Genomic DNA, 22,821 nt, shown 5'->3' on the forward strand with positions numbered 1-22,821 from the left:
AACATCTTCTAACTTTCTGGCTTGATTGTAGACGGTCACAATTTAGTCTTGACCATGTACATAAATTTTCATTTTAACATGTATAGCCCTGTTCATCTTAACAGGCATTCTGTGCTGCTTATTCATAAATGGGTTTGTGATGCCATAGTGATGTCACGTTGCTTTCAACGACGTTATACAAGTACAGACCATAGTTGCGATTTATGTCTTTCTGCAATATCAGAATTATGAAGAATAATATGTACTATTACAGTAGGGTCCGAAGCGCTCTTTAGGTTTAACCTGAGTCACCGTTCTCGCTACTGACAATCTCACTAAAGCCCCGAGTCAGTCAATCAATTAATTGACTGTTATTCATTGTACTTCTAAGAGGTTTTGTACCTGCAATCATTTTCACTGAAAGCGAGCGCGTTAGCTATGAGAAAACTACAAGCACCATAGACACGAAACATACATAAACAACAGAAGTAGGCAGGTATGTTAGTACGCATCTCATTTCGCATGAACAACAATAATTGCGTTTGGTTTGTTTTACTTGCAGTTCATGTGGTGTGGTTGGATACAGCGCTACAAAATAATCTTAATAAATGAAGGTAGTAGTGACGATAATAATGTAGACTGTTTGGGTAATATAGTTTCGTATTTCCTCTTTTTATTTAAATGAAAATGACTCAGGGCAATTAGTAAAAATTTTGAGACGTTGGCAAGTAAAATATACCGGTAAATAAAATATGATTTTGCATACTTCTTACTGATGCCAAAATACATTTTTTTTTTGTACTAAGATAAAACTATTCCCAAATTCCACATTTTGTCCCATTATAATATATGTATTCTTTCTCTGTCAAGTTTTTCTTTCTTTCTTAAGTCTACGCGAATTAAATAAAAGTAAAAGTCTCTCCTGATGTGAGTTGATTCTTCACAAAGGTTGTCGTTACTTTTTTTTTTTTTTTTTTTAAAAAAAAACGACGAGCTTCAAGCAAAATGAAGTTCTATAGTATTCTTGAATACTAACGTAAAAAAAAAAGTCACGTTAGAACTAACTAGATATCAGGGGAGAGTACCATAAATACTTTTCGACTTGAATAGAGTTTAGTTTTCGCACAGCAGCGTAATCAATATAAAGTTTGAGTCACAAATAATAGTTTTTAAACTTTCAGAAGCGTTAATCAATTAATTTTATCAGGAGTACTTTGTCGTTATTCTTATAGTGATTGCTAATAATAGAATTTCATCTGTTTAACAGCTAGTACCTACAAAGTTATTTATATTCTCGAAGAATGACCAATCATTGAGATTTCTAGCTACTGGGCATTATGATGTTCAAGCAAGGTGTTCAAATTTCTTACATTTACTTTTGAAGGATTGGTCTGTTTTCGTAGGTAAAACAGTAGGTAGATAGGTGTAAGAAACTTATATAATATACTGTATGTATATACGTAACAGAAATAGAATAGTATAATGAAGCACGGTAACTGGAATAGTTAATTGCGAGACTAAAGATATTAAAGTGTCGGGTGATTAATCAAATCAAATCAGTGCTCTTGCTAGCAGTAAGTAACATAGATTTAAAATGTTGATGATCAGATACTAGTAATGATTCTTCTTGTCCTGTGTATATGAAACGGGACGTTCTATTTGATGGGACCTGATCCTCTACTACTGCGGGTTACCACGCACATTAGCCATTCGTTTACAAAGATCACTAATAGCGATATCCCATAATAATGTATTCATGGTAATCTACTACTTCACAACTTCCATAACTTCTGAGCTGAAAAATACACCAAAAAGTCAAGACTACTTCTAGAAGTGGACATTTGTTACAAGATCATATTTTTCGAAAATACTTTCTAAGAAGTGTGACATTACTATTCAGCAAACCCATCTCGTCTCAGCACTCAGCACTTCATATTGATAGATTGAACGATAACATAACTCAACGCAGTTTGGCATGTGAACTCTACTATTAATAGTTTACTTAGTCGATCGAAATGAAAATTATTTAGAAACATCTTTTTAAGTTAGGAAAAATAGTAAATAGGTTTTGTCTCGTGGTCTGTAAGAATAATACTCAAAATTAGCTGAAGTAGTGATATTTAAAATTTTTACAAACTAAAATAATAAAATTTAGAAAGAACTGATAGGAAATTGTGTGTTTGTTTCGAAAATATTACCTTTCAAAAAAAACATTTGTTCGAAATATTCCTAAGTTTCACGTGACTTCGGTGTTAGAAATTTCTTTTTTACATGTACAATAATAACCAACTTAGAGATATGTGTAAACTTTAAGTTTTATCTGTGTAATTTTCTTTAAATATTTTCTAATTAAATCATCTTTTCTGAATGTATTAAAATATTTTTATGCATTTTTAAAATTATTATAGTTCTTTCTTGTGACGGATAGAGTCTTAATTCTTTAGTATCTTGGGTAACATTGAATTTGGCATGTACAGTAGTTATACTAGCTAGATTTTTCTAAATGCTTTCGAAGTGATAACCAAACATAACCCGAAAATATAAACTTCTGTGAAGATCGGTAAAAATAATAATAATAATATAATAAAATATACATGTTACCATGTGTCACGGTGATCAGAATGTGACACAGGCACATCTTCGTTGTAAGAATATAAGTTTAATTGGCTCATATGACGCTCTTGACTTTTCTTTCTTTTTTCTTTTTATTGAACTTCTTTAAAGGCAGAATAGATCAGCTGAAAGTGGGAGGTCAGCAGAATCAGTCAGGTGATGAGAATGAAGAAACAGTAGATATATACAAGTGAGTCTCAAAAATCACTTCTCCTGTATTTCACCTTCACGTAATTGAATATCCTAGTAATTTCGTGCGAGGTAGGTGGTTGCATGGGTATAGCGTGTGTATTGGGTAGTATCTAGCCTTATTTTAACATTCTATCTTTTCTCTTGTCTATTAACTGTCTATATAAACTAATTCTTTTTAATTACTTAGGTACATAACATCTATTTGTAATATTGGGAAAACTATTAACATGAAAGAAATTAAAGGGAGATCGGCCATAATATGTGTATAAAATATAAACACGAAGTAATTCATTCTTCTACGTACGAAATTTTTTTTTTTAAATGAAATGTGTACTTTAAACTGACTTTTACTGCATTTACAGGGTTAAATAGCGAACTTTCGTCATTTGATAGTAAGTCCAAAAATGGAATGCGTTTTATACGCCGACATAAAAACTATTTCAGTTTCAGTAAGTACTCCCGATTCTGTGTTGATATTTTCCATATATTCTTATGGTGTGTAACATGTACAAATCAGTGACTCTAAAGGTAGTATGGTTATAATCGTTTTATTTACAGTTTCATAGTATGTATGCTTTTCTCTGGACGCACATACGCTATATAGGCATTCCCAGACGCGTGTGCGATTCTATATTTAGTTAAACATTATTAACTCCGCATATGTTTCTTGCTAAAATAATGCTTTGTATTTTTTAAAAAAAAAAAATCTTTATAATGTGCAGTGAAAATATTTTTGTTCAAAATTGAATTAAAAAAGAAAAATAGGATGCATCTTATATGCTAGTAGATGCGATAATTTATTGATGAATTTATTATTTCTGGTTGAATTGTGTTACAGTTATTAACAGTAGTATCAGGCAGTTCGTACTAACTGTAAGAATCCATCAGTATCAACAGCTCTAGATTTCAGCATTTTTCTGGAACTTGGTGTGTACGAGGTCTTCGCAATGTACGAGTCTTTCAAACCCCTATTGATCATCCTGAATAGTTCCTTACCTGATTCCTCTTCTTTCCACATCATTTTGTACGTCATCCTTCCATCTGTTCATTGGTCTTCTCCGTGGAGGTTTTTATGATCGTTTCATGTGTAGGAATTTGCATACATATATAAATATGATAAAGTATCAACCACACGTTAGGTAAGGTAAGCATTCTTTGCACATGCCTGTACCAGCGTAGTGTAGACTTTTCAACTCTTTTTCGGAAACTATCTTGGTTGAGTGTATTTTTGACAGTTTCATTTCTTGTTCAATCTTTCCTTGTCTTCTGGAAAGCACACTTGTTTCTTGGGTTTTTCTTAACTCTTTTTTTTCACCGTTAACCATGTTTCCATAGCTAAGTTATTATGGATATGAAAAGTGTGTAGTAGCGTTTTTACTTTTTTTCTTTGTGAGTATATATATATATATATATATATATATATATATAAACAAAAGGTAATATAAACAATTTTGTTCTGCTTCCATGGTTCACTGCATTATTTAAGTTTGTTATTCAGCAACGGCGAAATATTGTCAGGATCTAGAGCGTGCCCAACTGTTCTAAATACTTTTCTCCTCCCTCTAGTTCAAGGCAATATAACCACCTTCCACTGAAATTCTAAGCTCGTTGCTATAAGCTGTAATATGTTGTTGAATAGGACGGATTATCAACTGGAATAATAACTAATCTAGCTAAAATACCTATAAAAAAAAGAATATTTTTAAACATTTCAACTTAAAACAGGGTATTCTGATTCACATCTGTGCCATTTTGGTTACAGTTTATGCTGTAATTATTGAAGCTAATATACTTTAAACAGTTTCAACAACACAACACTCTTAGCGATATAATCGACTTGGGTCTAATTCTGCAACTCTATAACCCGAAATTGTTTAAAGGAAACGGATTAAGAAAAATTGAAAGTTTCTGTTGTTAGCTAGGGTGAACCAGGTGCTGATTGAGTTCTACAATAACTTTTCCAGACTTCGCTGTACGGTCCGTAGCGACAGGCTATTCAATGGTTGGCGATCTCTGTCATTGAGACTTTTCGTTTATCCTGTTAACCCTTCGTTGGTGTGTTGCTATTAGTTCTGTAGACATCTTCGATACAGCTGACGAACTGACCACCTAAGTACAATTACACTAACTAACCGCGCATTCACAATTTAGCCTTTTTGAAACTCAGAAAGGGCTCCCATTTTGCTTCAACCGTCTGTTCGCTTCAACATACATCTTCCTTCTACCCCACATGACGTGCTACAATCACATCACATCATATAACCAAAGGGGTTAAAATTAGTTAGGGTAAAAGGAGTAAATTCATCTCCATGAAAGAAGTTTAGTGTAAAGTGCCTTGAAAAAAAGAACCGATTTTTATGAAGCATGGCGTTTGCAGTTATAGGTGAATGCACCATAAACGTAGAAAATGTTTCAGATTACGTTTAGTTATTAAAGAAATAAATTAATAAAAACTATGAATGTTGATGTTGTGTTTGAGGCTGAGGCTTAAGAATTGCATATATCTCTGTTGCTTAAGGTTAAAATCAGTCAAGTGTAACATGTAAATTCTCGAACTTAGAAAAATAAAATAAAATACTTTGCTAGTTTCTGCTTTGCGCACTATAGGCTATGTGGAATTAAAACATTCAACAATTTAAATTTAAAAATAAGTAAATTAATATATATATATATCCACTCAAGTTATATATCAGATTATGAGTTATGTCAATTGAAATTTTAAAGTTTTGATTGGAGTATCGCAGAAAAACATTTTGAGGTTGCTTCTCTGCGATAAAACAAAATGTCAATAATGACAGTTGTGTAAGTATTACATATTCAAACTGAGTGCAAGAAATTAAGTATTCAGATCGTGTCCAAAGGAAAAATATGTAGGAAAAATCGTGTTATTTTATAGCAATTTTTTTTTTATTGCGTATGGCTGGTTTAGTGCTAGTCAGTTGTTGATTTCATACAGTGGGATTTTTTTAAAGTACATTAATATCAAGTCATTATTTAATTGAGGATAATGTTTTTTTTTCGTGTGTCCGTCAACCCCTGCTGACCTGTGTCTGTCAACACCTGCTGACCAGCAATTCAATGCCGTGCCGGTATCATTCCGGCTGTTTTGAATGGAGGAACTCGTGGACCCTGCCTCGCAATGCCGGTTTTCCAAGAAATGAACCATTGAGCGAAACTAGTGGTAGTTGGAGGGAGGGCGCAACGTCGGGACATGCGGATGAAATTCCAGTTCAGAAATCTTTTGTTGCACTGTGGTTGATTGGCAATAAGAAGCGATGTCGGTTTGGAGTAAGACGCGCCTTCTCCGTACCAAACCCGGATATTTCTGACATAGAACTCCGTATAAGCGGTTCAGTTGTTAAATATAGATGTTGGCATGTACAGCACGCCGATCCGCATTGAGTTCCAAGTGTAATGGTTTATATAACAATTCCAACAAGGGTACAACATTGTCTTCGTGTCAAAGCGTCCTTGATGCACTACCGGAGTAACCTTTAGTAATGGTTGACCATTGGTTTTTGTTGCCTGGCGATTGCATGGCCGACTTCAATTACATCTCCAGAACCGCAGATCTTTGGGGTTTTCCGGAAGTTACCGACAGATATCGTTTTGCTACTTGACTTGTTGCTCGCTGAGCTCTTGTGGAACTGATCTCTGTCGTCTATTCACAAATCCAGGCCGATGAAGACGGCATTCCCTCGCTTGTTTGTGACTGTCCATGATTCCCTTGTTAATGGCACTCACAGGAGTGCAACGGAATCTCCTGTGTATTTCTTTGTTGCAGCATGGTGTCCGCCTATTTAAAACATCTTAACCTCCATTGTCAGTGCGTATTTCCACTTCTTCCATATATCGCACGGCAGTTGTAGCAACGGTGTACTTTTTTTTTTTTTTTTTTTTCAGTAAACTTTGAGATCAGGAATTACGACTGTTTCATTCATGATAATTCAGACTAATAGAATTTTTAGAGTCCCAAGCCTCCAAAGCGTTGCGCGATAGCTATGGGATTAGTCTAGCAGGGTCATTCCATATGAAAACAACACAAAAAAGCACATTTTTTTCCCCTCACATTTTCGGTTTTCGATTATTTTTACGTCACATGAAGATATCGTAGCAAGATTGAAAAATACCAAATTTCAACCTTCTAGGTTGATTAGTTTTCGAAATTTTACGGTTCGAAATTTCCAATTTTAGTCAAAAAATTGCATATATTCTTTAATTTGAAATATTTCGACTTCTAATTAATGTATCGAACTAAGACTTACGCCATTGCAAAGCCATTTTTAAAGCTTTTTTTTTTTTTTTTTTTTTTTTTTTAAGATATATAAATCAATGGGGTGTATTAAATTGCTTTTTCGAAAATTCGAATTTCTCGAAAAAGGGCAATTTTAAATCTGCGAAAAAAACATGTAAGTTAGGCCTTTATAAAGATACAGTCAAAATATAATTTTGGGATCGTGATGGGATCACGAGATACAAGTAATAGAAACGAACCGGGTAAAGTTCTTCAACCAGAAAACACCCAGGCCGTCAAGGAATTTGCCAAAGTGATAACATTTCTAGGATTATGCCAGGCATAAAAGATTGCCTTTCAGTAAGACAGTAGTAGGAAGAAAGTTAAAATTTCTAAACGTCTTCTTTTGTGTAATTTGCGGGAAGTATATCAGTTGTTTAAAGAGCAGATTCCTTATATGAACATAGGATATTCAAACAAAATTTGAAGATTTTCGCCCAAAAAATGTGTTAGCTGGAGCTAATGGAATGCACACTGCGTTTGTACGACACACCAAAACGTGAAGTTAATGATAGAAAATGCCAAGTTAAAAACTCTCACCAATGGTTCTATAACAACTTACAAGGACTGCCTACACCTCATGACGTGTGAACCTGTGCCTGAAGATGTTCTATAGGAACTTGGTCTCCTTGCCCAGGGATGATGTCATCAAAACTCTGCTAGCAGACGCCCTAGGGGAAAACTTAATCGAAACTGACTTTTCGTCAATGGTTGTCTGTTGATAGATGTACATTAGAAACTCTTCAGAAGCCATCATCAGAATTTATTGAGCTATTTTGTCAAAATTTCAATGATCTTCGTTATCATGACTTCAGAGCAAAGCAACAGTGTTTATTTTTCAACCATGTTAAAGGAAAAAATTCTGAAAGTGAATTTATTGTTGTGCGGGATTTCGCGGAAAATTATAACTTGGTTGTACAAGATGAGGCACAATCATTTCACTGGAATACTAACCAAGCTATAGTCCACCCCTTCGTCATTTATCAACGAAAAAGTACCAAAAATGACCACTATAACTTGGTCACAATACCTGACTGCCTTGAACACAATACTGTGGCATTCTACTTTTTTCAGAGGAAGTTTGTGGAAAATCCTTCGAAGCAAATATAGTACTGCCCCTGAGAAAATTTTCTACTTTTCGGATGGTTCAGTTGCACAGTATATATACCGTAAAAACTTTCTAAACTTATGCTTACACCAACAGGCTTCGGAATACAGGCTGGGTGGCACTTTTTTGCCACAGCCCATGGTAAAGACTCATGCGATGGTATAAGAAGCATTGCGAAGAGACTGGCAAGAAAAGCAAGCCTCCAGCGCCGATTCTCAGATCAAATCTTGGAACCATTACAACTTTATGATTGGCCAAAGAAGAGTATCTCAGGGATTGAGTTCATATTTGTCACTCACTCAGAATATGCTGCGACTGATGAATTTCTTTATATATATATATATTAAAAAAAAAAAAAAAAAAACTCTTCCTTTGTTCTTTGTGATAGAACGTCTGTAGTGAAGAAGCCCTTCTCCTTTTCTTCAACGCCTTGCATACACCAGCTAGTGACATCCAGAACGCTTCCATTAAGTGAAATTCATGGATATGTGACTACAGTTTATGAAGGAAATTGGCTCGGACATATCGTCACTCATCAAGAAGATGGCCAGGTGAAGGTAACATTTTTGCACCTTGCTGGATCATCACCTTCATTTTTTTTTTAATATAAGGTGAATGTATTATGGGTTGTCACAAGACATTCTATGCAAAGTGAGCCCAGTGACACGTACTGGTCATGTTCACCGTATTCCTGAAGATGACGTCAAAAGAACCACCAGAGCTTTCCAGAAATACATCTCTTCAAAAGACTTTAGCTAGAGGTTAGTCTCTGCTTATCGATGCGCGGGAAGGTTCTAGAACACAGTCCCCCCACCCATTATAGTGTTCCGACACCACTTAACTGTCGGGATAGAAACGAAAGTCACCTAAGAGGTGCGGGATAACAATACCAAATTTATAGCAATAAAACACATGCTAAATGGGGGCTTCTCCACCACTAGTCTTAGGCGACTAGAACCATGAGCAAAATTAGACAAGATGATGAATATGAATTTAGTGTTAAAATAATTTGAAAATAACCAATGCATTTTCATTGAAAATTGGTAGCAATAAGGGCGTTAAGGAATAGATGGTAGAGCAAAGGAATAGCAACTAATTTAGAACAGTCTCACCCTAATTTGAAGTCGTTCCATTCTTCTCCTTTTACTCGTAGGTGATCTTTAGGCGCTGTCCTCGAAGTTCCAGTGACTTGCAGGTCGGGATGTCTTGATGATTTCCATACTGAAAACTTGTCCGACAAACAACCATGGCATTGAATGCCGGTCCCGAAGGCAGGGAGACTCCGATGTGTCTCGCGTCGTGGTTCAGATCCAAAGAGCCAAGATCATGCTCTCTCAATAGCTTTTGACCCGACTGTCCCTCTGACGTCAGAATGAGATTGTGGTGACACCACAGAGTTTCCTGAGCGTGGTCGATTACCCAAAACTGAAATTGACCAAGTCCATGTTTCAACATGTCGTCGACTCAACACAAAGTTCTCAAACTTGCTCCTGAGATTGCTAACGTTGACAGGTAAATGAACCAAAAGGAGACTCACCTGAGTCAAAGTACTTACTTCTATATTCATTACTTCCTTGTTGTAACATTGTGTCGTGGTTAAACGAACGAAACGGACAATGTCTTGTAGTAGCCTGACTATGAGGGGCCAATGAGGTCGAACCAATTGAGAGAAGAAATTGATCTAACAAAGCAAATTAAAAGGGTCGCGTGTGAGACTGTTAAAGGGTGAAGATTCTGAAGGTCGCTACTTCTGTTTATTACAAATTACAAGTACAAAGACTTCCTCAATAACAGCAAAGCAATAGTTAATATATCTTTCGATGTAAAGTCAACTAGCGACGTACAACAGAATATTAGTGTTAATAACATCAGGCAGTGAACTCTTGAAGGCTGCTTGGTTTCCATTGATGACTGGTTGAATTTCCACAAAGATGTCCTAACTTGTCTTTATTTCATATCCCGTAACAATAGGGTAGTAGCTAGGTTGGTTCCTTTCTGTACCAAAGTTTAATATTTAATTAGTTGAGTAGTTTGAATGATTGCCAAATGTTATAGCGCAAGGAAAGTTCAGTGAGCACTATGCAAATTTTTTCTTTATTCATACAATTTCCTTCGAAGTCTTTCTCTCTCGATCCCAAAATTATATTTTGACTGTATCTTTAGGAAGACCTAACTTATATGTAAGTTTTTTTTACAAATTTAAAATTGCCCTTTTTCGAGAAATTCGAATTCGAATTTTCGAAAATTGTTTTTAGTACATTCTCATTGATTTATATACCTAAAAAAAGGTTAAAACAATGGATTTGCAATGACGTAAGTCTTAGTTCGGCACGTTAATTAGGAGCCGAGATACATCAAAGTAAAGAAGCTAATATATGCAATTTTTTGACCAAAATTAGGAATTTCAAACCGTAAAATTTCGAAAACTAATCGACCTAAAAGGTTGAAATTTGGTATTTTTCAATCTTGTTATGATATCTTCACGTGACGTAAAAATCATCAAAATCTGAAAAGGGTCAATGTAAAACTGTGGGTTGAGTTGATATGGAATGACCTAACAGGGACCCAGCATGCTTTCCATGGTGCATGATTATGTGAAGGGGAGTAGAAAATGATTTCAGTTCAACTTGATATACTCTCCGTAATTGTTTACTTTATAGTTAAAGAATACACACCACAAAATGAATAAAATCAGTATGTGTACTTGTTTCAGTATAACAGCGCAAATAATTTTTCTTTCACATTTCGGAAACTAAGAGAATGAAGTTGTGAATTGTTTTCTTCAGAATTGCTATTGAAAACTTATACCTTCTTCCCTTGTAAGAATCACAAAATTGTTTTATTTAGGTTGTGATTTATAGCACTTTGTTACAATTAATGTAGTTTTCAATGTCTTATTGTTCTTTTGCAGCGAGTTAAAGTGCACAACAAAAAATAATGAAGCAAGACCTAAGTCATTTGAGGAAGAGAAAGTTCGAGAAGAATGTTCTGAAAGTGAAAATTCTAGTTCAGATAGTAGTTTGAATTTTATATATTCACCTGATTCAATGAACAGTACCAACAAACTTCCATTCCAAAGCATCAGTAGGATCTGGAAACAAAAAGCTGTAGCTGAAATGGAAGTGTCCTCTACAAATGATAAATTAAATATAAAGAATTCGTACAGTGAGAAAGTGATTGTACCAAAAAATCGACTGCTAGATACAGAAGCTCAAATGACTAGTGAAGGAATAATACGAGAAGAAACAGATAGAAATACAGTGAAGAAAAAGGTCAGGAAACGATTGGATTATTCTTCAGATAAAGTAGCCAGTGACGAAAGAGGAGTCCTAGAAGTCTCCCAGCTTACCACGGAAAATTCATTAAGCACGTGTAATAACATTATTGCTCCAGTAAAAGAAACCGATGTAGGATCTTCTGCCCTAAACAAAGTTAGCAATAGACGTTATAGTAAAGATCTCTTTAGTTCATCAGATACCAAAGGATCTGGCAGTTCCGGATCTAGTGTTCGTCCTTCAAAGGCTTTATCTGATGACAAACTATCATTTAGTGTTACTAGTTTGAGAAACAATGGCGAAAATAATCAGTGCTGTGATGATTTAAGTGATGCTAAAGTCATGCCTCCAAGTCAAGAGAAAAACAAAACTGTTCGCAGGTTGAAAACAGAAACTGATGGTGGTGATTATAGCAACACAGACTACGAGTTCGAAAATAATGTATCTTTTAGTGGTATTACCAGTTTTTATGACGAGTCTTTCTCATCTCAGGTTGTTGATAATATTACGCAAATAAAAGATGTAACGAACCACATGCAAAATGAAACAATTTGTAGCATGTCGAAAGATGTGAATACTTGTGCAAAAAACAGTATTGTAGTTCGTACCAAACAAGTTCAAGGGAAGAAAGTGTACGTTCCTGTAATTAAACCTCCAACTTCGCAAGAGGTTAGTGCATTGATGGAAGATTTTGGTATTCCAGCTTGTAAATATCAATCAGCTTATTATAGTAACATTGCGGATGTGTCTGAGAAGCCAAAGGAAGTTGGTGGTCATTTGTTAAGATTGTGCAGCAAGTCCGTAGTAGATTTAACACCATTCGAAGGAAATTTCCAGAAACAGGGTATTGATTACTTACAGCGATCGTTGCTTAAAAATCATGGGCTTCCTTCACAACAAAATTTTTCTGATAAATTTGGGATGTTGAAATCGGCTCTTGCAGGTAATCGGCCAGTAATAATCACTCCTGTGAAGAGAGCTCCTACGTTAACAGATGTGAAAAAATGGCTGGAAAAGAAAAAGTCTGTAAATGTAGATACTGTGAAAGATGAGTGGGAAACTGTTGACAATAAGGACGAAGATAGAAATGTTCAGCGAGTGAAAATACCGTTAAGTCCGTCAGCAGCTGTGGATTCAGACGACGATAATTCTATAATTCTCTCACCTTGTACACCAGAACATGCATCCGATAAATCTACTGCCACTCCATTACCTCTCGGTTTACCAGCCAGGCATAGTACTCCTCAACCAAGTACGTCAGCAGTGCATCATAATCTCAGTCCTTTGTACACGCCCATCCAAGGCAAGGCATCAGATGCGAAATATCTTTCTTCAGTTGGGAAAATATTCAGCCACATTGGAAGAACTTCAGTGAAGGAGGCGAGAACGGTACATCGAAGAAGATCTCGCCACAGTGTAGAAATTGGTGAGAGTAGTTTACAACCGATAGCAGAAGAGGAAGACCTAGACGACAGGGAACATTCTAAAATTGAGAAAGAAGTAGCAGTTGAAGAAAGTCTTTCAAGGATGCAAACAGAAGAATTAGTTGATGGGAGTAGTTGTGGCCAGTGTAACGTAGCAGAGACTTCAGTGGAGAAGATTATCGTAAGTATTAACATTTTTCTTAGTGCATAATGATTAAATCAGAGGAGCGTGATATTTGTTACTGAAGTTGTCTTTTTCTTTTTTTCTTGCTTGCTTGCTTAGTGTGGAGTTGGAAAGAATAGACAGTTCAAAGCAATTTCTATTGCCAGTTTGCTTTTTACTTTTTGTTTCTAGGCAATTACCATAAATAAATATTTTCTGTTTTTAAGAGTTTCAAGTGAAATTATATTGTGTATTTTTATATACTTTATAAAATATGACTTAAAATTACTATATTTTGTACTGTTTACATTTATTCGTTATTGATAATTAATATACTGTAATTAAAGTTAGGGGAAATATAAAATAACTAGTCGTCGGCTAGCCGGAGACTTCGAATTCAGACCCCTAATTTGCTCGGCCTACGTTCCGGCACTTCTCATATCTCTAAGATGCCTCTAATCTTCAAGGATTTCGAAATATGACCATCTTATTATAACAGTTGCAACCTCTCGCCCTTTCTTTCCTTCTAAATGAAACCTCAAGAAATGCTGAAACACTTTTTTGATTAGCATGTCTCTGTTCTTAAGGGATTTCGAGATATGGCCATGCACTTCCACCTTTTTCTTTCCTTGTAAGGAAAACATCAAAAACATTGAAACACGTTTTCATTTATTTTAAACTGAAAGCCTAAATACCAATTTGCATGCCCCTAACCTTAATGGATTTCGATATATGGTCGTCTTATTTTAATTACTGCAACTCCGATCTCCCTCCCCCCCCCCCCTGTATGAGAAATATTTTTAAAAATCGCTGGAACACATATTGAATTATTTTACATAAAAGATCTAAATATCAAATTTCACGTCTCTAACCTTAACGAATTTTGAGATATGGTCATCCAATTATAACAGTTGTAACTCCACCCATTTCGTTCCCTTCTAGGTAAAATACATGTTAAAAAAATGAATCTCGTATCTAATTATTTTAAATGAGAAGTCCAAATACCAAAAAATGAAATGAAATAGTTCGGTTTAATGTTCCACGTTTATGCCCTTTAAACTAAGATGGATGATTAGGGCAAGAAAATGATGATGGAAGAATCGGTGGAATGAGAATGTGAGAAGAAATGGGAGTACCCAGAGAAAACCCACAAATCGAACCAGATACCCCACGCACATGAGGTAAGCGCTTTACCACTGAGGGACAGTGGCTCCATCCAAATACTGAATTTCATATCTTTAACCGTAAGAGCTTACGAGATACGGACATATATTAATAATTGTAATTCCAACTCCTTTTTCGTTCTCACCTTTTTTCTTCGCTTGTAGGGCAAATATCAACAAACACTGAAACACGTGTCTAATTATTTAAAATGAGAAGCGTACATACCAAATTTCATGTCTCTAACCATCAGAGATTCCGAGATATGAACATTTTAAGATAATAATTGCCATCCCGCTTTTCCATCGAGTTTCCAAAAATCAATCCTTAGAGGGACCTTACTTCACAAATCCTATATCTTTCCAAATTTCGAGTTTCTGGCTTAAGAGCTTTACCTGGGTATTGACCATCAGTCAGTAAGAATTTCTTCTTTTATATAAAGACTCAGTAGGTATTGCCTAAAAGTACACAACTTATTAGATTAAAAAAAAAAAAAAAAATCGCGTCAATTAAATAACGAGACAGACGCCATAAAGAAAGAAGAAAAGTTTAATAGTATTTGTAATAAAATATAACTGCATGTAACAGTTGCTCTTTACAAAGTAACTGGGTAACTTTGCACACTTTCAGACTGCATAAATGACATTGTATCACGTGGTATAACAAATCTTTTTAGTTTGAAAGTCTCAAATGGATGACATTGGATACATTTAAAACATCTTACAAACGCTCAATGAAAATAATGGAGACAAATAAATTGTCACTGTCCGAAGTTGTCCTGAAAATGGGGCAGCTTTGAACTCATTCGTGGCTAAGCGGTTGTTGTACGCGCCTTTGGCGTGGGAGACCCGGCTACGATTGCCGGTGAGAGCTCATGTGGTTCGGATTCCACGTTAATCAGTAGGTCCCGTCTCATATAGCCTTGCTGCTGAAAGGGACGTTAAACTACAAAACGCCTCAATGGGGCAGCTTTGGACATCTATTCATTTTCAGTAAATAGTAACTGATTTTGACCAATATTGGCCATACCAGTGTTAATTCTGAACGATGTCGAAAATTTTCTGATTCATAAAACATACTCCACTTAATCCTACATCCTTGTTTAGCCGTAAAATTTATTTGTAATAAATATTGTCTGAAAAAAGGTTCATGAAGTGAAAATCTAACGATTCTTCATTTCTGCAACAATATTTCAAAAACTTCAATGTGTTCTTTCCTCGGAATTCACTGTTAATCTCACAAAATAATATTTCGTCAGTTTAATACGCGTAAGACGAAGTTTTCTCATAGCTTTATTACTTTTCTGGATTTACATACTTGCAACATATATAAATAAGTAGAGATAATATAAAGTACCTACTGTAAATTTTTGACTACCCAAATTCCAGTTTAAGTAACTCATGAAAACAAATACTGAACAATTTCTGGAAATAAACATACATTGATTCAGAAGAGAAAGTAAAATGTAAGTAATGAACAAGCTGACTTGTGTAGTTGTTCTTCCAGTAAAATAACAAACGTAAAAAGCTGCGCTATTAGCGCTGCGTTCTAAAAGCAACAAGTAATTTCATTTTAATTTACAAAAGTTTATATATGTACTTGTTCTAGCGAGTAATTATTATTTTTAATGCATTTTTATACATAATAATGGTAGTTTTACAATACAAAATATCTCCTCTAAGATATTGATTACATGAAACTCTTAATATTTAGCTAAAGTAACTTAAAATTTTCCACTTAACATCATTACATATAATATTCAAAATTGTCCGGTTTATGAAAAGTTTTTCCATTTGTTTCTGCATAGCAATAAAACTTTCCGATTCATAAAAAGTTTACTCTTTGCTTCAAAATTATGAAAATTTCCCGGCTCATGAAAAGTTGTTCAATTTTTCCAAATTTTCTACAGAAAATTTTTCGATTCATGAAAAATTGTTTCACTTGTTCCTACATAATACTGGAAATTTTCTGAACAATGAAAATTTTCAGACTCTTTTTAACAATCTTTTACTTTTTAACATTTCTATACACGAATTCAATCAATTTTATGGTTAATGAGGGATTGTTACTTGATTACTGGTATTTGTTTAGAACGGAAATTTTCCACCTCACTTCACTAATTCTGAATAACAAAAATTCAAATAAAACCCAGCCTTCGTTTTTTATTCTTAAACAGTCCTATCTAGTATTTATCAACATTCAGAGATGGCAGAAAACTGTATGTTCGCCTGTCTATAGTGCCAGTCACTTTTGGAGCTGAAAGAGCAGCAATTGTGTCATCCATTGACATTTCACAGACATATTTATCATTTTTCACAAGTACATCTCTCTTGCTACGTACACACGTAAGCCTTATCACTTCATATTTATCTTTAATGAGGCACACTGGTACCTGACAAGCATAATTGTGTACTTTCTTTTCATGAGATTCAGCAACCGTAAAAGTGTGAGCATATTATTATTATTAAACTATTAGATGTTACTTTAATTCTTCTGACAATACTGTATGATAGTCTAGTTTGTTTATGTATTATCCACGGATTCTATATGCAGTGTACTTTTGCCCTACTGATGTATACCAGTAAAATATGACTATATGTATTATTATAATGTCAACTTCGTATATTTCAGAGCTTTCCTTAGGCCTGATGTGTTAATCTTTTAACTTCCTAAAAAGCTTTCTCCAAATTTTCAGCCACATAGTTCTTGTAATTTCGAGTAGCAGGTAGTCTTGCTTCTGGTCATATCCAAAATTACCTTTCTCTGCCCGTGAATAATAAACGTGAATATTTATCATTACTTCATTATCATAACCTCAAACTTAAACTTTCCCCAATTAATAACAACATATTCCCTATGATTAATAAAGAAGAAACAATATTCATACCTTCAGTGGACATGTGAAAAAGCAATAAATTAACGCAGTCATAACACAACAATATTACTTCTCAGTACAGCATCCAAAAGGAATTTAACATGCACTGAAACACACTTACACATTGAAAGAAAGAGAGAAAAAATACACCGTCCAATACGAAGTCGGGATATTACAGCTGTTTGGATACTGTCTTGAAAAGTACATTCTTTCACCGGTAACTTAAATTTTGGGAAATACGAAGACAAGCGCAGATAACAAGGTGGGTGATTCAGCATGACTACTTGTTTTTAGTTAGGATATCTGCTACCCTTATGAGTCTGTGTATTATTGTTAAGTCAGATCTTTGGATTTCCATTTGAACTTTTAATATTTAATTGCAGAATCGAAGCAAAAATGTCATGTTATATTCTCTACCATGATAATTCAAGAACTTATTTAGTTGTACGAGCGATTTGTATGATGTCTGGCGTACTTTTATGGTTTAGACTATCCCTCATGTTCCATAATGTTTTCGTGACATCACTGTCGTACTACAATTTCTATATAAAATTTAGAGCATTCTCGGACGTGCAGAGCGTGGGCTTACGTTGTTATCAGACTAAATATTCTCTATTCCTTTCTAGATGTTACTTGTATATTTATCAATATAAATTCTTCTGTTAAGTTATTGTAATTTTCACTACATATTTTTAATAGTGTGAGTACTCACAAAGTATAGGTTAAATGTTCTAAGTAAATCATGATTAGACTTTTGAATTTTTCGAAACATGTATTTGTAATAGATTAATGAGCTCCCTGTTGGCTATATGGTTAGCGTATGATTCTTTGACGTGGAAAATCAGGTTCGATTCCCGGCGGAGAGCCCATTTGGTTCTGATTCCATGTTAAGCTGTAGGTCCATGTATCATATAGCCTTGGTGCTGAAAGGAACCTTGCTGCCAAAATAAACCAAACAATCAGTGTAATTGATTAGTTTTTTTCTTAGCAATTTGCTTTCGGAACATACTGTCACTTTTAGAGTACATTAGCTAAGTATATTATATATATATATATAAAATAAACTTTTTTTTTTTTAATAATGTTCCATATTTGGAAGTTGCATTTGAGGTTTGATTTATTGCAGAACACGGAACAAAATGAATCCAACAGTAGTATGACTTCTACACCTGTGATCCAACGAAGAGCTAGTTCCAGTTGCCAGATTGGTGGAAACAGTCCTAATAATACATTTGGGTTCTGCGTGACGTATGATAATCTCCAGAATGTAAAAGCTGTTTCTGAGGTAACTATATCTGGAATACTATTTTTTATTAATTAATAGTAGTCCAGTGGCTTGTCTCACTTCCTCAAGTGACTTGGTATCTTTGCCTTTAGTGTGCTAGATAAGTGTATCACCCTTCAGTAAAGTGATTATCAGGTTAGAAGATTTGGCGACAGAGACAGTCAGCCATGCATGATAAAGTGCTTCGTGCTTTTTCTTGTGATTCAGGAAAATCGGTTGAGGAATCGGGACTGGAACATCTCACAGGTTTCCAACTGGATTTCCAGTCCCTCAAATCTCTTGACTTCATATGGGCCAGCCATTCCAATATGCTTACACTACTTATGTTGTGGACAAACTGACATTGAATATCTGTCGACAGTTGCATTGTTATCATGGCAAATTCTATCGCCACCCGTAAACAAATCCCCTATTAAGGCCTTGGCACCAAACTTCTGAACGTTCGAATATTCAATTCGGGTTCTGTAATTAGTATAAAGATGTAAGACCATTTGCCAGACCAGTACACATCACCTTTATATCGTGAACAGCAGGATCAGTGCCAACGGGACGAAGCACTTCGTGTTGTTCCCACCTGACGTCGTCTCTCGTCAGTTATAATCCGTGTGAAATCTATCTCGCTACAAATTAAATTTCCACATTTCCATAGCATAGGGATAGTATTCGTTGTCCTAGGCATAACATCGTTGTTTATTTACCGTAAACAAATACGATTAGCATGTCAATTGACTACTTCCAAGCCCCAAATGTATCAGTTCTCGTCAAACTATACGTGAGAAAGTAATTTACTAATTTGTTTGTTGAATTCGTTCATGTTTTGTGACACCATGCGTCGTCTTTGGTGATTTGCTTGCGTTCACAGTCTCTTTAGATACTGTTGGTCATAATCCGTAAGGACTTTTGGTTTGTTTTCAAGACATATTATTTTCCTTACAGATGCTTTATATATTGAGACTTCCCGTCTCTAACTGTAACTCGCGATGTTCGACAGTGTGTGTCCACCTGCCTTCCCCATCGATTTAGTGGCTAGCGCGCGCTTTTGGTACGTGTAGTCTCGGGTTAGATTCTCGGTTTGAGAACATTGAACACATTACTGTGGCTCGGATTCCACCTTAAGTCTAAGTTTATGTAGCATCGATGTTTAAAAGAGACGGTAAACTTCAATAAGCGAACAAACAAACAGTGTATCTACGTCATGTTTTTCGTAGCCATGATGTGCCCTTTTCTGAATTCGTTGGTTCCTTTCCTGGATTCATCCTGCCAAACCTGCAGTGAGGTTGTACGTTAAGAATATACTGCGTATGTAGTCTAAGAGATTGTCACTATCTATCTATAAGCTTCAAACTGACCTGCGACTTAGCATCTATAACTATGTTATACCAACAAATAAATAAGTCTTTGCCTTCTGTGTGTATTTTTAAAAGTCAAAGATATAATACGTTGTAGGTAGATAACTTTATTGCATAGGAACAAAAGAATGAATGGTTTTGTAGACTATAGATAAACCTGCCCTCTTTAAATTAAAATAAGTAACAAACTACGAAAGCTTTTTTCCCCTCCCTTTGCAATAAAATTTATCAGAATATTGCAAAATGTTAAGTTAATTCAGTTTGACGTCATAGCTTTCTTTACAATGTCGATACTTTGAGCAAGGTAAAATGATATTGTGAGCTAAAATGATATTTCCGAGATTACATTTATTGTAGAGAAATTAGAACTTACGGTCATAATTGACCGAAAGATGACTTTTAGATAATTTAAATACACTGTCTGTTTTAGTCGAAATATTTGTACTTTATTTTTATATTACTATAGAGTAAAATTTCTAGGAAACCATAGAGTAATCTACTGTAATGTAATGTAATGTAATGTATCATTGCGAAGGAAAGTAGTGCTTTTGAAAATAAACTCATCTCGTTAAAATTATTCTTGGCGCGTTGCGGGGGAGGGAGTGTTAAGATGTTCATAGATTAAAACGGATGTAATTGTAATAAATATGAAAAAGTTGCAAAATAGAATTCAGAGTACTCTGAGTGAACATTATAATTACATTAACTGCCATTCGTCTTCTGTAGTGGGACAGCGAAGCCAGATGATGTTAAATGAAGTTTGTGTTTTGTGCAAGATAATACTAACTTGCAAATTCAATTATAAGAAATTATTATTGATAATATTTAAATTCTATTTTTTTTAAAGAAAGGAATCAAATATATATATATATATATATATATATATATATATATATATATATATATATATATATATATATATCTTTACCGTATTCTTAACAAGGAAAATATATACTGGGTGTATCAGAAGTCCGAATCTTTTATGAGTAAAGATACGAAAAATTGGAAAGAGAGGAAAGTTGTTAGAAATAGGTGGTTTGAATCTAAAATTGTGGAATTTTTCCAATCACGCCATCCATTTGAGCTCCACATTGGGCCCGCACCATAACCAACCATACAACATTGTTGAGAAACGGATTTGAAGTCCCCTCACATAATAATGTGTGATTTACTCGGATCATTTTTGCATACCTTTACTTTCCGTTTGAACAACCTGCTGGATTGAGAATGATACTTTTTAAATATAGAGCACTGCACATAGAGTATTTTGTACCTTTATCATAACGGTGTTGGCCTATGGCTCCGGACTTCTGATACGTACATCTGGTATATTAGGACGGTCCTCATTTATCGGCTTCGAGTTTTTCTGAGACTGACCTCATCAAATGGTTCCATATCAGATCCGTATGAGAAAAGCTAATTCAATTACATGGTGCTCTAAGCGACCTTAAGTTTTTAATGCATTTATATGCTATGAGGCAGAGGTGCCATGGAAATTTGGAGAGACAATTGTAAGTTAATAAGCAGATATGTGAAAGTAATAACTATTAAGCAGGGTTGGCAAAAACCATGGTTTTTATTTAAAAAACAGAAAACATTTTTTGGTTTAAACCCGTTTTTTTGTGTTTAAACCAGTTGTTTTTTTTTTTAATAATAATAATAATTTGCTTTATATATTTATATCACATATGGACAGAAATAAGTTTGTTTCGCCTTGGTGTTATTATGCAATAACCGGGTTATGCTGGAAGAGGCCATATAAGCTTAAACCGGAATCCAAACCGCTTCTCGGCTTACATCTGAGAGAAACTGTCCTCCATTTAAACTCGAAACCGGGACTATTTGGCCACAAATGCGATACATCTGCCGACTTCCTCACGAAGGACTCCTGATAAAAATACGTTGTACTGATCTTTACATACTTGACAATTATATTAACAAGAGTCATTTCAGAAGGACAAAAAGATAACAGTTGCACAAGTGAAACCATTATACAAAATACATATGAACAATTTCAAAGTACTGCAGAGTACAAAAGAACTAATTTATTCCAAGTTAGTTCACTACGACTTTTATTAGTCCAAGATAAAGAAATATGACGAATTAATTTGCATATCAGTAAGAAAAGTGAATAAAAATACGAATTATTTGAGTCCACTTTGGCTGTGATCTATTTATACATAAATAGATACCAAAGATACCTCTGATTTCAATAAATGCCTCTCGTGGTGTTTGTATGACACCTCCCCCAAAAAAGTACTGCATTTCGATGTTTTTTGTCAATAGTAAACATTATTAAAACGAAACAATATTTAGAATTTTTCTTTGATTGCAACTGCGTAACAATAATAAGACTATAACAAATCACAAAATAAACATTCATAAACTTATTTAAAAAAAAAACGAAAGTTGCTTTTGTAGTATAATCTCTTTGAGTAATGTAGGTCTGGGGAATGTAGGTCTGAATATAATACGAATAATATACGGGAGTGAAACGTGGTAACTCACAAATACGTATTCATCAAGATTTTATGAACACATACACTTTTACGAACATTTTTGGTTTTTTGGTTTAAAAAAAAAAAAAAAAAAAAAAAACTGGTTTAAAGCAGCCAACCCTACTATTAAGTGATTAAAATATAAGTAAAAATTGTGTCAGATGTGCTATTTGTGATAAAAACCTACCCCAAAATGATGTCATGATCCTCTTCCTATTAAAAAAAAATGAATCTTAAATACAAGATGACGGGCTTCCAAGATGGCCGCCATGAAGGTACTACAGAGTAATAGACGGGTTCTACCTACCATTACCCCTATCCTAGATGTGGTGTTATGTCCTCCAGCCGTTCCAAACTTGCGAAGTACCTTTACCTCATATTATATACCGGAAATTCATTGAAAACTTGTGGTCAGCACCATTTTTTATTATTAATTAATAATTGAGCTAGTTTTTATCATGGATTACTTTGGTCTGATTTGGAACCATTTTATAAGATGAGCCTAAAAAATAATTGGAAGTCAAATAATAAGGACCACCCTTTTATAAATTATATACATAAAAATAAACTTAATTATAAAATAGAAGTGTTCAGTCCATGTATTG

General features: G+C 34.6%; 1 protein-coding gene across 3 annotated transcripts in view; it reads left to right on the top strand.

The window, feature by feature from the left end:
- Positions 1-22,821, top strand: part of PolZ1 (DNA polymerase zeta catalytic subunit) — a 144,821-nt gene that overhangs the window by 63,199 nt on the left and 58,801 nt on the right. For all 3 annotated transcript variants that reach the window (XM_081728985.1, XM_081728977.1, XM_081728969.1), the window contains 3 exons: positions 2,704-2,782; positions 11,098-13,066; positions 18,211-18,369. In XM_081728985.1, the coding sequence (XP_081585111.1) occupies positions 2,704-2,782; positions 11,098-13,066; positions 18,211-18,369 (2,207 nt within the window). The remainder of the gene's footprint in view (positions 1-2,703; positions 2,783-11,097; positions 13,067-18,210; positions 18,370-22,821) is intronic.

The sequence above is a fragment of the Thermobia domestica genome, chromosome 1 (assembly GCF_964235325.1).
Source record: "Thermobia domestica chromosome 1, izTheDome1.hap1.1, whole genome shotgun sequence".
In the NCBI taxonomy this organism is placed as follows: Eukaryota; Metazoa; Arthropoda; class Insecta; order Zygentoma; family Lepismatidae; genus Thermobia; species Thermobia domestica.